This window comes from Hyla sarda, chromosome 8 (genome assembly GCF_029499605.1).
Source record: "Hyla sarda isolate aHylSar1 chromosome 8, aHylSar1.hap1, whole genome shotgun sequence".
Taxonomy (NCBI): domain Eukaryota; kingdom Metazoa; phylum Chordata; class Amphibia; order Anura; family Hylidae; genus Hyla; species Hyla sarda.
The window spans coordinates 137,271,819-137,284,874 of record NC_079196.1 but is presented as its reverse complement, the minus strand read 5'-3'; the positions used below and the strand labels follow the sequence as shown (position 1 = coordinate 137,284,874).

Genomic DNA, 13,056 nt, shown 5'->3' with positions numbered 1-13,056 from the left:
CAGCCAAACCATGTGATCAATAGACTTAACTCCTTAACGAAAATGGACGTAAATGTACGTCATGGTGCCGTGGTACTTACCGCACCATGACGTACATTTACGCGCCACCATGACTGCGAGAACCGGACCGGTGCACGTGTCTTGCGCGGCAGGTCCCGGCAGCTATCAGCAGCCAGGGACCCGCCGGTAATGGCAGACTCCGCGATCGTGCGGATGTCCGCCTTTAACCTCTCAGAGGCTGTGATCAATACAGATCCCCCAATAAAAATGTAAAATGTCCTTTTTTCCCATTTTACCCCCATAAAGTGTAAAAAAAATAAATAAAAAATGAATACACATATTTGGTATCGTCGCATTCGTAAATTTCCAAACTATTAAAATGTAATGTTATTGATCCCGTACGGTGAACGGCGTGAACGTAAAAATAAAAAAGCGCAAAATTGCTACGTGAACATTTTTTAACCATAAATTGTAAGGCGTGAAAACGAAACCTTCCAAAATTTGCTAAATTGCGGTTTTCTTTTTAATTTCCCCACACAAATAGTATTTTTTTGGTTGTGCCATACGTTTTATGGTAGAATGAGTGATTTCATTATGCAGGACAACTGGTCACGCAAAAAACAAGCCCTCATACTAGTCTGTGGTTGAAAATATAAAAAGGAATGGGCGATACAGGGGACGGAGCAGCGTGACGTCATGGCTCCGCTCTCGTGACATCACGGCCCGTCCCCTTAATGCATGTATATGGCAGGGGGACGCTTCCTCCCATAGACTTGTATTGAGGGGGCGGGCCATGACGTCACGAGGGGCGGAGCCGTGACGTAACGATATTCCGGCCCCTGTATTGCCCGTCATTACGTGCAGAGCGAACTCGCTCTGTGCAGTAATGATAGCGCAGTGCCGCAGCGGCGATCCCGGGGCTCCCCAGCAGCGGGACTGCGGCGATCTGACATCTTATCCCCTATCCTTTGGATAGGGGATAAGATGTCTACGGGCGGAGTATCCCTTTAAGGTCAAAATGGGCTTGGTCCTTAACAGGTTAATAAACAAATCTGATTCTGGACTACATACAGCAATTTTATATCTGTAGTTTAAATGGTTCCAGAGAAGATTTTTGAAAATTGTGCAAATATTGGCACAAAAACCAAGATAGCTGACTGACCATGTGACCTATGACCTTTACATTGCACATCATCATGTGGTATTACAACTTCACTCCATTTACTTCAAATGAACTGAACTGCATTACCACACACACACAACCCAAAGAAAGATGTTGTACCGTTTTTTAAAGAAAATTGCTGTTTTTCTAATACTGTATTACTCCTTTAAATGGCTTTTCTATGCGATTTATGTAGAGGTACCAGTCATCACAGTCAACCATCCACCACCCACTCAAAATCATCTAGATCACACATTTCATGTTTAAAAAGACAACTGTGTTAAACAGAGCATGTCTGATAAACATTATGTTTTACTGAATTGTTTCCAGAGCTATTTACCTGTGATGTTTTCCTATACCCAGTTGAGTCATCATTGTATCCACATGCTGCAATGATTTAAAGGGATACTCCGTTCACTTGCTTTCGGAGCTCTGCTTCCCAGAGTCCAGAAGTTATTGTTCCGAAGGATGTATGTGCGGGTTTCCGTGTTCAGGGCCGCCCCTCGTGACGTCACGCCCGCCCCCTCGTGACATCACGCATACACGCCCGCCCCCTCAACGAAAGTCTATGGGAAGGGGGCGCGACACACATCGTTTGGAACAATAACTTCCGGACGCTGGGGAGCGGAGCTCCGAAAGCAAGGGAACGGAGTACCCCTTTAATAAAATATGCTTAGCACTAAAATAAAAAAGTTTACCTTTGTAACTGTAAGAACCCAGTTTCTTGTTTTGATAAAGAACCATCTTGAGGTTTCTGAAAAATAATTGAAACATGAATCAACTAAAACAATAATCAATTTGAAAAATAAATAAATCTATATAGTCTGTTATTATATTTCGGTCCTGTGACACCAGGGGCGGACTGAAACTGCCCGAGGGCCAGGGCCAGAGGGGAACCCGCTGTCCTATGTAACCTGAATACATAGGCTTACAGTGTGGGTGAGCCTCTTATTACCTATGCTTCCCTTACCCCATTCCATGTAGGCATTTAAAAGATTTGCAGCAAACTGTATACATATATGCTATTTCTGAAAAAAACTAGCAATAGAAGGTTTCCCATTGTTCTTTTAGCAACATTAATATCTTCACTCCCGGTCGTTCCTGCAGCACTAGTGATGATGCTGCTTCCAGCTGATGAGATACGAGTCATTAGCAGGTGCAGTGAGTATTAATAAAGGGGGGGAGGGGGGGGGGGAACGGAACAGCCAGGAGATATTAGTATTGCTAAAAGAAGAGAAAGACCCCCATGGCCAGCACACACCAAACACCACACCCTTCTAGCACTCACCACAGGCCAGGCCACAGTTTCCTATGCTCCTAAATGGCCAAAATGTGTCAGTACTAAGCAGATCATGTACCATTCGGGGTCTGACTGTATTGTGCGTCTTTTTGAAGACACGTGATCAATGCTAATCATAATCATTGTTAAGAAACAACACACAAACACCTTTTCTAGGCACATGCATTATTACATGAAGTTTTCTAAAAGATTTATTGGATTTAACATCACACAGCAAAACACTACATGTAATGGTGTACTACTAACTATACTGTATGTGGGCGAGGCATCTGTATAGATATGGCTCACACATGGGTGGGTGGCACACAGGGGCCCTGTGAGTTGTCAGTCCACCCCTGTGTGATACCAATAAACGTTAATCAATTTTAGGGGTGTACTCAGTATTGGTTCAGAAAAACATTGACATGCACAGTATCTGCTAAAACATTTAGTGAATTAGGCCATTTGACAGGTTTTGGTCTAGGCCCTATATTAATGTCATACCATACAAAGACATTTTAGACAACCGTAAAATACCAACTTTGTGTACATCAGGTTTTTCAAACTGTTGCCACAAAGCCAGTTCCACAAATACTTGAAGAGTATGGTGTAGTAGTCATTAAGTGGCCTGCACTAAACTAAGACTTTAAATAATTACCACCCTTTTGGATGAATGGTAACACCAAGGGATACCATTGGTGGGAAGGGAAATACTAATCATCCCCACCTAAGTAATTATCAGTTTTCACTTTGCAGTGGTCGGGAATTTATCAAATGTGAAAGCCGCATGTAGGTACAAACAAAAGTCGCAAACTCCCTTAAAAAGTCGCAAGTGTAAACCAACTCAGACCTGGCTTACAAACTTGCCTTTGACAGCGTTTAAAACAAAAGTTGCACAAAAAGTTGCCAACTGTTACTTTTTGCGCAGCTCCGCTCCCCAGCCACCTGCCTGCTAGCTATTGAGGGACTACAACTCCCAGCGTGCCCTTACAGTGAGGACATGCTGGGAGTTATAGTTCCAACAGCTTGCAGGCAGGGCGGTGAGCGGAGCAGACCGACAGAAATCCTGATTTTATATATATATATATACACACACATTATACATATATATATATATATATATCTCTAAGCAAAGCAGTCCCAGTGCGTCTGCAAGTGTCCAACCAGCGTGCCACCACCGGATAAGGCAATTTCCAACCAAAGCGAAGACACAGCAAATTGCAGGGGTGTATGGGTGAACAAAGTTTCGGCCAAATGGCCTTTCTCAAGTTAGAATATGTTATGTCTTTGCTTTGGTTGGAAATAAATATATATCTCCTCTTAAGGACCCAGGACGTATGGGTACGTCATAGTGAAGCTGGGACCCGCCTCTAATAGCACGCGGCACTGATCGTTGTGCCGCGCGCTATTAACCCTTTAGCCGCGCGCTCAAAGCTGAGCCGCGCGGCTAAAAACGAAAGTGAAAGTTGCCGTTTAGCTCAGGGAGCTGTTCGGGATCGCCGCGGTATAATCGCGGCATCCCGAACAGCTGTAGCACAGGCGGAGGTCTTCTTTCCTTCTCCTGTGCTGTCTGATCGCCGAATGAATGCTTCAAGTCTGAGATCCAGGCTTGAGCATTCAATCGCCGAAAACACTGATTGATCCATTCCTATGGAGATGGATCAATCAGTGTAAAAGATCAGTACATGCAATGTTATAGCCCCCTATAGGAGCTATAATATTGCATAAGAAAAGTGTAAAAAAATCATTAACCCTTTCAATTATCCCTTCCCCTAATAAAAGTTTGAATCACCCGGCATTTCCAAAAATAAAAAAAACATTATGTAAATAATAATAAAAATAAACATATGTGGTATAGCCGCGTGCGGAAATGTCCGAATTATAAAAATATACCGCTTTTTAAACCGCTCGTTCAATGGCGTACGCGCAATAAAATTCAAAAGTCCAAAATAGCGCATTTTTTATCACTTTTTATACCACAAAAAAGTGAATAAAAAGTGATCAAAAAGTCTGATCAGAACAAAAATGGTACGGCTAAAAACTTCAGATGACGGCACAAAAAAATGAGTCCTCAAAGCGCCCTGAACACAGAAAAATAAAAAAGTTATAGGGGTCAAAAGATGACCATTTTAAACGTATAAATTTTCCTGCATGTATTCATGATTTTTTTCGGAAGTGATACAAATTCAAACCTATACAAGTAGGGTGTCATTTTAACCATATGGACCTACAGAATAAAGATAAGGTATCATTTTTGACAAAAACTGTACTGCGTAAAAACAGAAGCCCCCAAAACTTACAAAAGTGTTTTTTCATCAATTTTGTCGCACATTGATTTTTTTCCTGTTTCACCGTAGATTTTTGGGTAAAATGACTAATGTCATTACAAAGTAGAATTAGTGATGCAAAAATTAAGCTATTATATATAATTTTAGGTGAAAATTTTTAAGAGTTATGATTTTTTAAAGTTAAGGAAGAAAAATTGAAAATGAAAAAACGGAAAAAGCCCGGGTCCTTAAGGGGATATATATATATAGTATACTTAAACAATGTTGATAAGGACTTACAGTTCACGCTCACCTACTCACATGACAAGTTACAATTTCTGGATACTGAGGTATCCATCATTGGACAGAGATTATCAACCGACATATATAGTAAGCCTACTGACTGCAACACTTTACTTAAGTTCAATTCCTGTCACCCCAGACCAATGGTTGAAAATTTACCTTATAGCCAATTCCTACGTGCAAGCAGAATTGTGGATGATGACGAGAAGCTAGATCGTGCAATTAGTAAGATGACAGCACAGTTTGTAATGAGAGGCTATCCACTTCCACCCATTGAGAGACAAAAACAGCGACTACATGAAGAACGAAACGGACAGAGAAACCATAGGTTTAAAAGAGACCAATCGACACGTATTCCAATCATTACAACATATAATGAAGTGTCAAGTAAAATTGCACAAAAAGTTAAAAAAACATTGGCACCTGATCAGCCAGAGTTATCCCAAAATTACAAAGTTTAAAGAATTCCCGTTAATGTCCTATCTTAGATCTAGGAATTTAAAAGATGAACTTGTGAGAGCAGACGTGTCTAAACAGGTACAGACACAAAAATATGCATCTGTGGGTGTTAAGGGGTGCTTCCCTTGTAGGAGGTGCGTGAATTGTAAGTATCTCCAGAAGGGGAATGCATTCACACACCCCCAAACAGGGAACACATACCCAATAAAATACTATTTAAACTGTGAAAGTAACTATGTGGTCTACATCTTATGGTCTCCTTGTAAACTCATTTACGAAATGTGTGTTTAAAGTTAGACTTGGCCAACATAGATACTCTATACGTAAAAATAGAACCGATTTACCAGTCTCCAAGCATTTTTTGGAGGCTGATCACCGGGAACATGATCTAAAATGCATGGTGGAGGACCATATTCCGCCACTGAAAAGAGGTGGTGATAGGGTCGCCACATTACAAAAAAGAGAGTTGAGATGGATCTATGACCTCAACTCTCTGAAACCTAATGGTCTTAACGTGGAGTTTGTGGTTACCCCTAAAATAATGATGTAACTATGTTTGTGTTCTCAAGTGGCAGATCTGTGAACAGTGGTTTTTTGAATTATTAGTGATATTAAAATTATTTTTCTCTCTTTTATATTACAGATTAATTAAGATGTTGCATTCCGGTCAAGCAGTTCTTGAAAGACAGAAAAAAAAAGATGACCACAGCCAAGAACCGCAAATAAAAACATTTTTTTTTTAGTATATTGGTTATCTGTTTGTAGAAAGATTTTTTTCATTTTTTCTTCATCATTATAGTGACAGCGTCCGAAACATAAAGGGGTAATTACTCATAATTCTTGTATAGTGTTTTACATTCCCACAGGTACACCCTGGTATGAATGACCTTTGCATGGAGGGTAGCTGTTTGACACCTCTGTACATAAAATGCAGCCTGGTGTATAACCCCGATCAATAGAAGGTGAGGATTCACTTGATTTGAGTGGGATATGCGTGCTCTGGGGTCCTATGGATTCTAGGAGCCGCACCCAGGACTGTCTTTAAATAACAGAGTGCAGTGTCTAAGCCCCGTGAATGTGATATGACAGCAGGGTGATATTATGGAGAATTACATATCTTCAGTAACTTATTCTGCCAGTACTCTATAATTAAATGCAGTTAATACTTACCCTTATCAAAGATGGAGCTTTTGGATTACTATTTGTTACTGAGCATGCGCCGAGTGCCACGGAGCTTGGCCGCGCTGCATACGTCACCACCGGACTTATAGTCTAGGTGGTTTCCATAACTATGGGACGCCGTCACTATGATTGGTGGAATTCCGGGGAAACCTGAAGTAAGTCCCGGCGTCCCATGTGAGATTCGGGCTTGCGGTATATGGCGCGCTCATTAGGAGGTCAGTGTGGAGACGGGACTGCTTGACCCGGTAATGCTTTTAATTTTTCACACTACGTCACTTTTGACACACAGATAGCACATATATCCTATCTCTTATGAATATTAGAGATCGGACATAAAATGTATGTTTATCACTGTATAATGCACTGTCTTGATTGTATAATTATTTATTATATGAGAAATTTTGCAGTTTATTTACATGTCAAAATGTCATGTGATTTGTTAATGATTGTGAAGTCACAGATCGGGGAGTGTATTTTAGCCCCGCATATATCACTTGTAAACCACTTGAAAATGGCGGTGTGAGATCGCCGAAACGTTGTCTTGTTCCTTGGAATAAAGGCACTTTGAGTTAGCACAATTCCTGGTGTGCTGCCTACATTTATCTTATATATATAACTAGCTATATGACCATGCAGTTTACTCTTATTCTGGTGTGTTGTATCAGTCGCTATGTTGGTGTACTTAGCCAAATACATTTCCTTTGTTAGTCACACTGAGGTTGATACTCATATATAAAAAATCATGATTTGACTAATATGTATTATGCTATTTGTCAAACAGTGAGTTGCCAACGACTACTACAGTTCCTGTGTTTGCTGACATGCAGGGTTATGGATTTACACCTGATACCATTCCCGGCCCCTGCAGTCGGTTAAACTGGAACTTGCATCACACGCCGACTTCACTGCTTGACTCCTTTTTGTACTCAGGTACGAATGTATAAAAACCTTCAATATTTTATCAGTAATTGCCATGACTAAGAACTCTTTGGAAGTTCGAAACGCGTCAGCATTTTGTTTTTAATTCATCTATAGGTTTTTGTTAGTTTTTTCTTGTTCATGTTTTAACCTCGAGCAGTAAAAGTTATGTTTATCTTTCTTTGTGAGCTAGACCCCACCATCCTTTGTTATGCCTCGATCATGCCCGCTTTCTATTTCACTGCCTATGACGCTTGTAGAAAGAAAACTGAAAAAACCTCTGCATGCTATACCAGGACAGAACAACTCTGATCCCTGAAACCTTCTGGCACAGCAGCTAACTCCACATCACGGTACCTCTTCACGAAGGTTTGATCCGCATTTTATTCTTCCTTGAAGTGAGGAGCCACCAGTAAGGGACTTCCACGTCCCAGCTTGTATCCTTACCATGTACTAGAGACGCCACACACAATCTTTTCTTTTCTACTTTACTACAGATGACGCTTGTTAGCGTCTTGGTAGAGATGGTGCCCAGTCATGTGATCGATGCATGTCAGATCACCCGTGTCAACTGACCGGGGATCATCTAGCATTGGGAGAGTAGCGCAGACACAGTGAGCTACAGATCCCCACCAGTGGCGCCATGATGGAGTACGTGAGCATGTCCTTTCTCCCCTTTCTATTTTTATTACATTACTAGGCGAGTACCTGGCACTGTCCGGTTTTTCCTACCTTATCTTGTGGGGGAGGAAAAGCAACAAAGAACAAAGCTTTTGTCTTCATATTGAGTCCCTAAATCCTGACCCCAAATCCCCTCCTCATATTCCTACCTCATATCCGCTCCTCATATTTTCTTCTCATATCTCGACCCCATATCCCGTCATCATATCCTGTCCCTATATCCCCACCTCATCTCGACCCCATTTCCCGTCCCCATATCCTATCCCTATATCCCCACCTCATATCTCGTCCACATATCCCATCCCCATAGCTAATTTTCATTTCTAATCCTCATATCCCGTCCTCAGGTGGGGCTGCGTTGTGGTAAAGATATTGTAAGCTGAAAATAAAAGGGGTGTGGCTTAAAAAGGTTGGCGTGTCTTTCTGAGATGGGACATGGCATGCAGGGAGGGTGTGGCGTACCAGCCGGACAGATTCATTCACCAGGAGAAGCTGAGCGGAGCTTGTGGAGTAAGGCACCAGAAGTCCTATATACTTGCATGGGACTTGAGACAAAAACCCCATCCTGAACATATGGGGGCAGGTTAGGGGTTAATTTAACTATTATATATTTTTATTTGACATATAAGTAACATGTGACCAAGTATTATCAAAATATCTCCAGCTGTTAGGAAATATATGTTACTGCATAACTTCCAATAGACTTGTACGGGACTTTAAATAAAAACCCTGATTCTCGCAAATGGGGGTGGGTAAGGGTTACATTACCTATACTATGTTTGTTGTTGACATATAAGTAGCGTGTGCTATGTTTCATGTTAATATCTTTAGCGGTTTGGAAGCGATGCTGGAACATACACACACACGTTGAGTTATATGTGTATATATATATATATATATATATATATATATATAGATAGATAGATAGATAGATAGAGAGATAGATATACAGCAACAGAAGAATGCAGCAGTATACTGCCAGCACAAGGATATAGGTGAAACATGAATATGCAGTTAAAACATGGAGAGCTAAGTGCCTCACTATTTCATAGTTTCACATTTTAATCTATTACACCATAGCTGTATAGCTCTCCATGTTTTAACTGCATATTCATGTTTCACCTATATCCTTGTGCTGGCAGTGTGCTGCTGCATTCTTCTGTTGCTGTATATCTAGCCTAGTAGCGTGCACCTGCAGGCCAGGTCCATATAATAGTTTTGTATCAACTAAAGTGCTGGCTGACTTATTCTTTGTCTATATATATAGATAGATAGCTTTATAGCACAGGTTGATTTATTAGTTAACCAAAGTGTTAGGGGATACAAGTGTGTATTAGATACTGCATCATGTAAATTAATTGTACTCATTGGGGAATATTTATCAGAACCTGACAAGAGGAAAAGTTGCTGAGTTGCCCATAGCAACCATATTACTTCTTTCATTTTTGAAAAGGCCAAGAAGCAATGTGATTGGTTGCTATGGGCAACTCAGCAACTTTTCCTCTGGACAATTTTTGATAAATCTCCCCCATTATGTATATTTTATACTGTAACTGTAATGTAAAGCATTAGTTTTTAACATGCACTTCTGCATTTTATAAATAATTATGGAAATTATAGAATTAACAATATGGAATTTGATGTGATATTATATAAACACTTATGAATATATTTGTGTGTAATTGATTAATGGATTGACACTTTGCATTGATGGATCACATGTTCTGGGTATATACCCCCTAAGTACTATATATCTTTAAGCTTTAAAATGATTCCAGTGAGGGACTGAAACGTTGCTGCTATGATGCGAGACAGATTCCCTTAATTTTTTTGCATATTGGAGTGCCGCACTGTTTTGAGATATATATTTCACATATTCTTATTAACATATTCACATGTTATGCGAGTTACTACGTCGGAACTGTTAAGTATAGCTGTTATTTTGTGCTCCCTGATAATTCTATTATGTTTCTTGTTTCCCTCATTAATGTTAGTTGCACATTTTTGTTTCCTTTCCTGCATACAGTACCCTTGAGCCAGTCTTTTCTTCCTGAAATGGCTTGCTGTTCCCGTACTTCCTTACAACTCTACTACGCCCCACGCAAGTCTTTGGTAGAATATTTTTTCTACCATGTTGTTGCCATTGGCATTCTCTAAAATTTATTATGTGCAGTTTCACTTTGCTCCTCTCTCCCCTCTCTTTTTTCTCTCCCTTTCTTCTTCTGTCTAATTGGTGTGCTGCGCTGGGAGGTTGTTGGCTTTGCTCTTTTTTGAGGACACCCCTAATGTGCAGGGTCTTCATTTATAGCTTTCATAAACAGAGGTCACACAGTCTGTTTACAGGAGATCCAGTTTCACCAGGACCAGCTGTCCGAGTTTCGTAACAGGTATTATCCGAACTGGTTTCATAGTAGTTCCCCTACATGAAAGGTTAAAGGGGTGGCTATCTTCATTAATCTTTAGCGGTTCAGATATTGGCTACACGCATTGATAGAGATGCTCGCTATGTCTTTGTGAAAAGTTCTATTCAAGGTAGGGAATACACTGTGGTGTCCCTTTACGCCCTGAGCCATGGGAAATGGTCTTTTCTGGATAGGACGCTGGAAGATCTTAACGAGTGTGTGGTGTGTGTGGTGACTTCAATGTGGCCCTACTCAGGATACATCATTGGGCTCTAGTGCACTCTCACACGCTGCTTTGAATGGTATTAAGAGATAGCTACAGACATCAGTTATGTGATGCCTGGTGTCTACAACATCCCTCATTGTCCCTCACTGAAAATTGTTTAAAGCTTAACTTTTATTGACTAATTGACTAAAGAAACAATTTTTATGAGCTGAAAATGAATTAAAAGCCCAGCATCATAGTCACACTGTATGGCCTATATACTGTTGTCCATTTAGACTAACATTCGGATTTAGTAATCAGCACACCTGCAGTGTGTGCTGATAATTGTTGCTGATGCTGATATTAAAATTCGTCACACTCCCCCCCCCCCCCCCCTAACATAAAAAACAGCTCCATCATCGGAAATGATTGGTCAATTCTCTTCCTACCTACCCGCAAATTCGTCATTCTGGAAAGTTTCGGTGTGCTGGAGATCACTCCTATCTCCGCCTTATATAGCGCACGCGTACTTGGATGTAAACAAAACGACGTCACAAGGCTATTGTGGCGCATACGCCTGAATACTGCACACGCACACTTCATTATTGCCTCTGCCTCAACAGAGGAATACTGCGCAAGTCTTCTCCGATGCGCATGCGGGAAAACTTAGACGCTGTCTGCCTCATACTGTTAGATCACATCTATATTCATTGCTCTGATGGTGTTATTACCATTTTATAGAAATTAACCATTTCACAGGTAAGTATGTGCTTGTGAGGGTGCTAATATACCTATACTTAAACTGAAAAAATATATGTAAAAATAAAATGAAAATAATTTTGTGAACCTTGCATTTATTTCATTGTTCCTAAATAGTGCATACTCTTGGGCATACCATGCCACTTCTATAACCATTTCTCAAACTTCATAGTGTGCATTATTCTTATTATACTAATTATAACTCAAAGATTTATAACCTTATATCGTGCATAATACTTATTATACTGATTAAACTCAAGGGATTGTGACCATGGTGATCACATGCCTTAAAAGAGCACTCCAGCGCAAAATAACTTATCCCCTATCCAAATGATAGGGGATACGTTCTAGATCGAGGGGGGTCTGAGCGTTTGGGCCCCCCGGGATCTCCTGGACGAGGCCGCAGCAGTCTGCAGGAAGTGAAGTTTCGTCCCCAGCAGAAAGCCACGGCAGACACTCCCCCTCCATATATCTCTATGGGATTCATGGAGGGGGTGTGTTTGCACTATAGATGTCCTTTAAGACTAAAATAGTATATGGTAAAAAATCTACCTAAATATTGTATTCACATTATTCCTAGATTGTTGGTCATATTAAGATTTATAGGTCCACATCTATATAGGTCTTTTCACCTCACGATAACACCATACCAGTAGATTATCATTAATAACATAGGATTCATTATTGATATATATAAATTCTAGTGTTCACAAACACTTAAAAACTCTGTATAGATGATGACTATAGGGTGTAGATGGACAATGGAGAAGGGGAGGGAGGTAGGTGAGGAGGTTGTGAAGGCGTTAAGGGGAGTGTTGTTCCTTAATGCAAAATTAGGGCTCAGCTCTTTCAAAAAAGCATTACTAAACCCCTAAAAAAGGGGGTAAATAAATGTGTTTCCTTTATATATCTTAAATATCACTGTCATGGCTGGTAGCTCAAGAAAAATTCATAAAGAGGCTGAAAAAGTGAAGCCTTCATTTAGGCCGAATGGGCTTCCGGATTTTAATTTGAAAATCCAAAAGGCCTCTTCTTATAGAAGTTTACAATTCAAGTTGCCACGTCTTGGACCCAAATTGCATTTTTGAATGCCCCAAAACTTAAGCATCATAGCATTTCCACTGTGGACTTCTCTCATGTGTCTCGATAGAGGAGTATCCATCTGAGTGTTAATTGTGCTGATATGTTTAGATATCCTTTGTCGTAGTTGCTGGATCGTCTTGCCCACGTACAATTTGGGACATGGACATTGGGCCGCGTAGATTACTCCTGTTGTCTGACAGTTTATAAATGTTTTGATGTTGTATTACTTATTGTCCACGGGATTAATAAATCCCTTCGTTTTCGGCATGAACTTACAAAACGTACAACCCCAACAGGGGTATGGTCCAGTTGTTGGTGATTTTAACCACATCTGTGTATTGGTTTCTGCAAAAAAA

General features: G+C 40.5%; 1 protein-coding gene across 5 annotated transcripts in view; it reads right to left on the bottom strand.

Annotated features, from left to right (window-relative positions):
- Positions 1–13,056, bottom strand: part of PGAP1 (post-GPI attachment to proteins inositol deacylase 1) — a 1,221,194-nt gene that overhangs the window by 857,337 nt on the left and 350,801 nt on the right. For all 5 annotated transcript variants that reach the window (XM_056536018.1, XM_056536017.1, XM_056536020.1 and 2 more), the window contains exon 9: positions 1,861–1,916. In XM_056536018.1, coding sequence (XP_056391993.1) covers positions 1,861–1,916 — 56 coding nt within the window. The remainder of the gene's footprint in view (positions 1–1,860; positions 1,917–13,056) is intronic.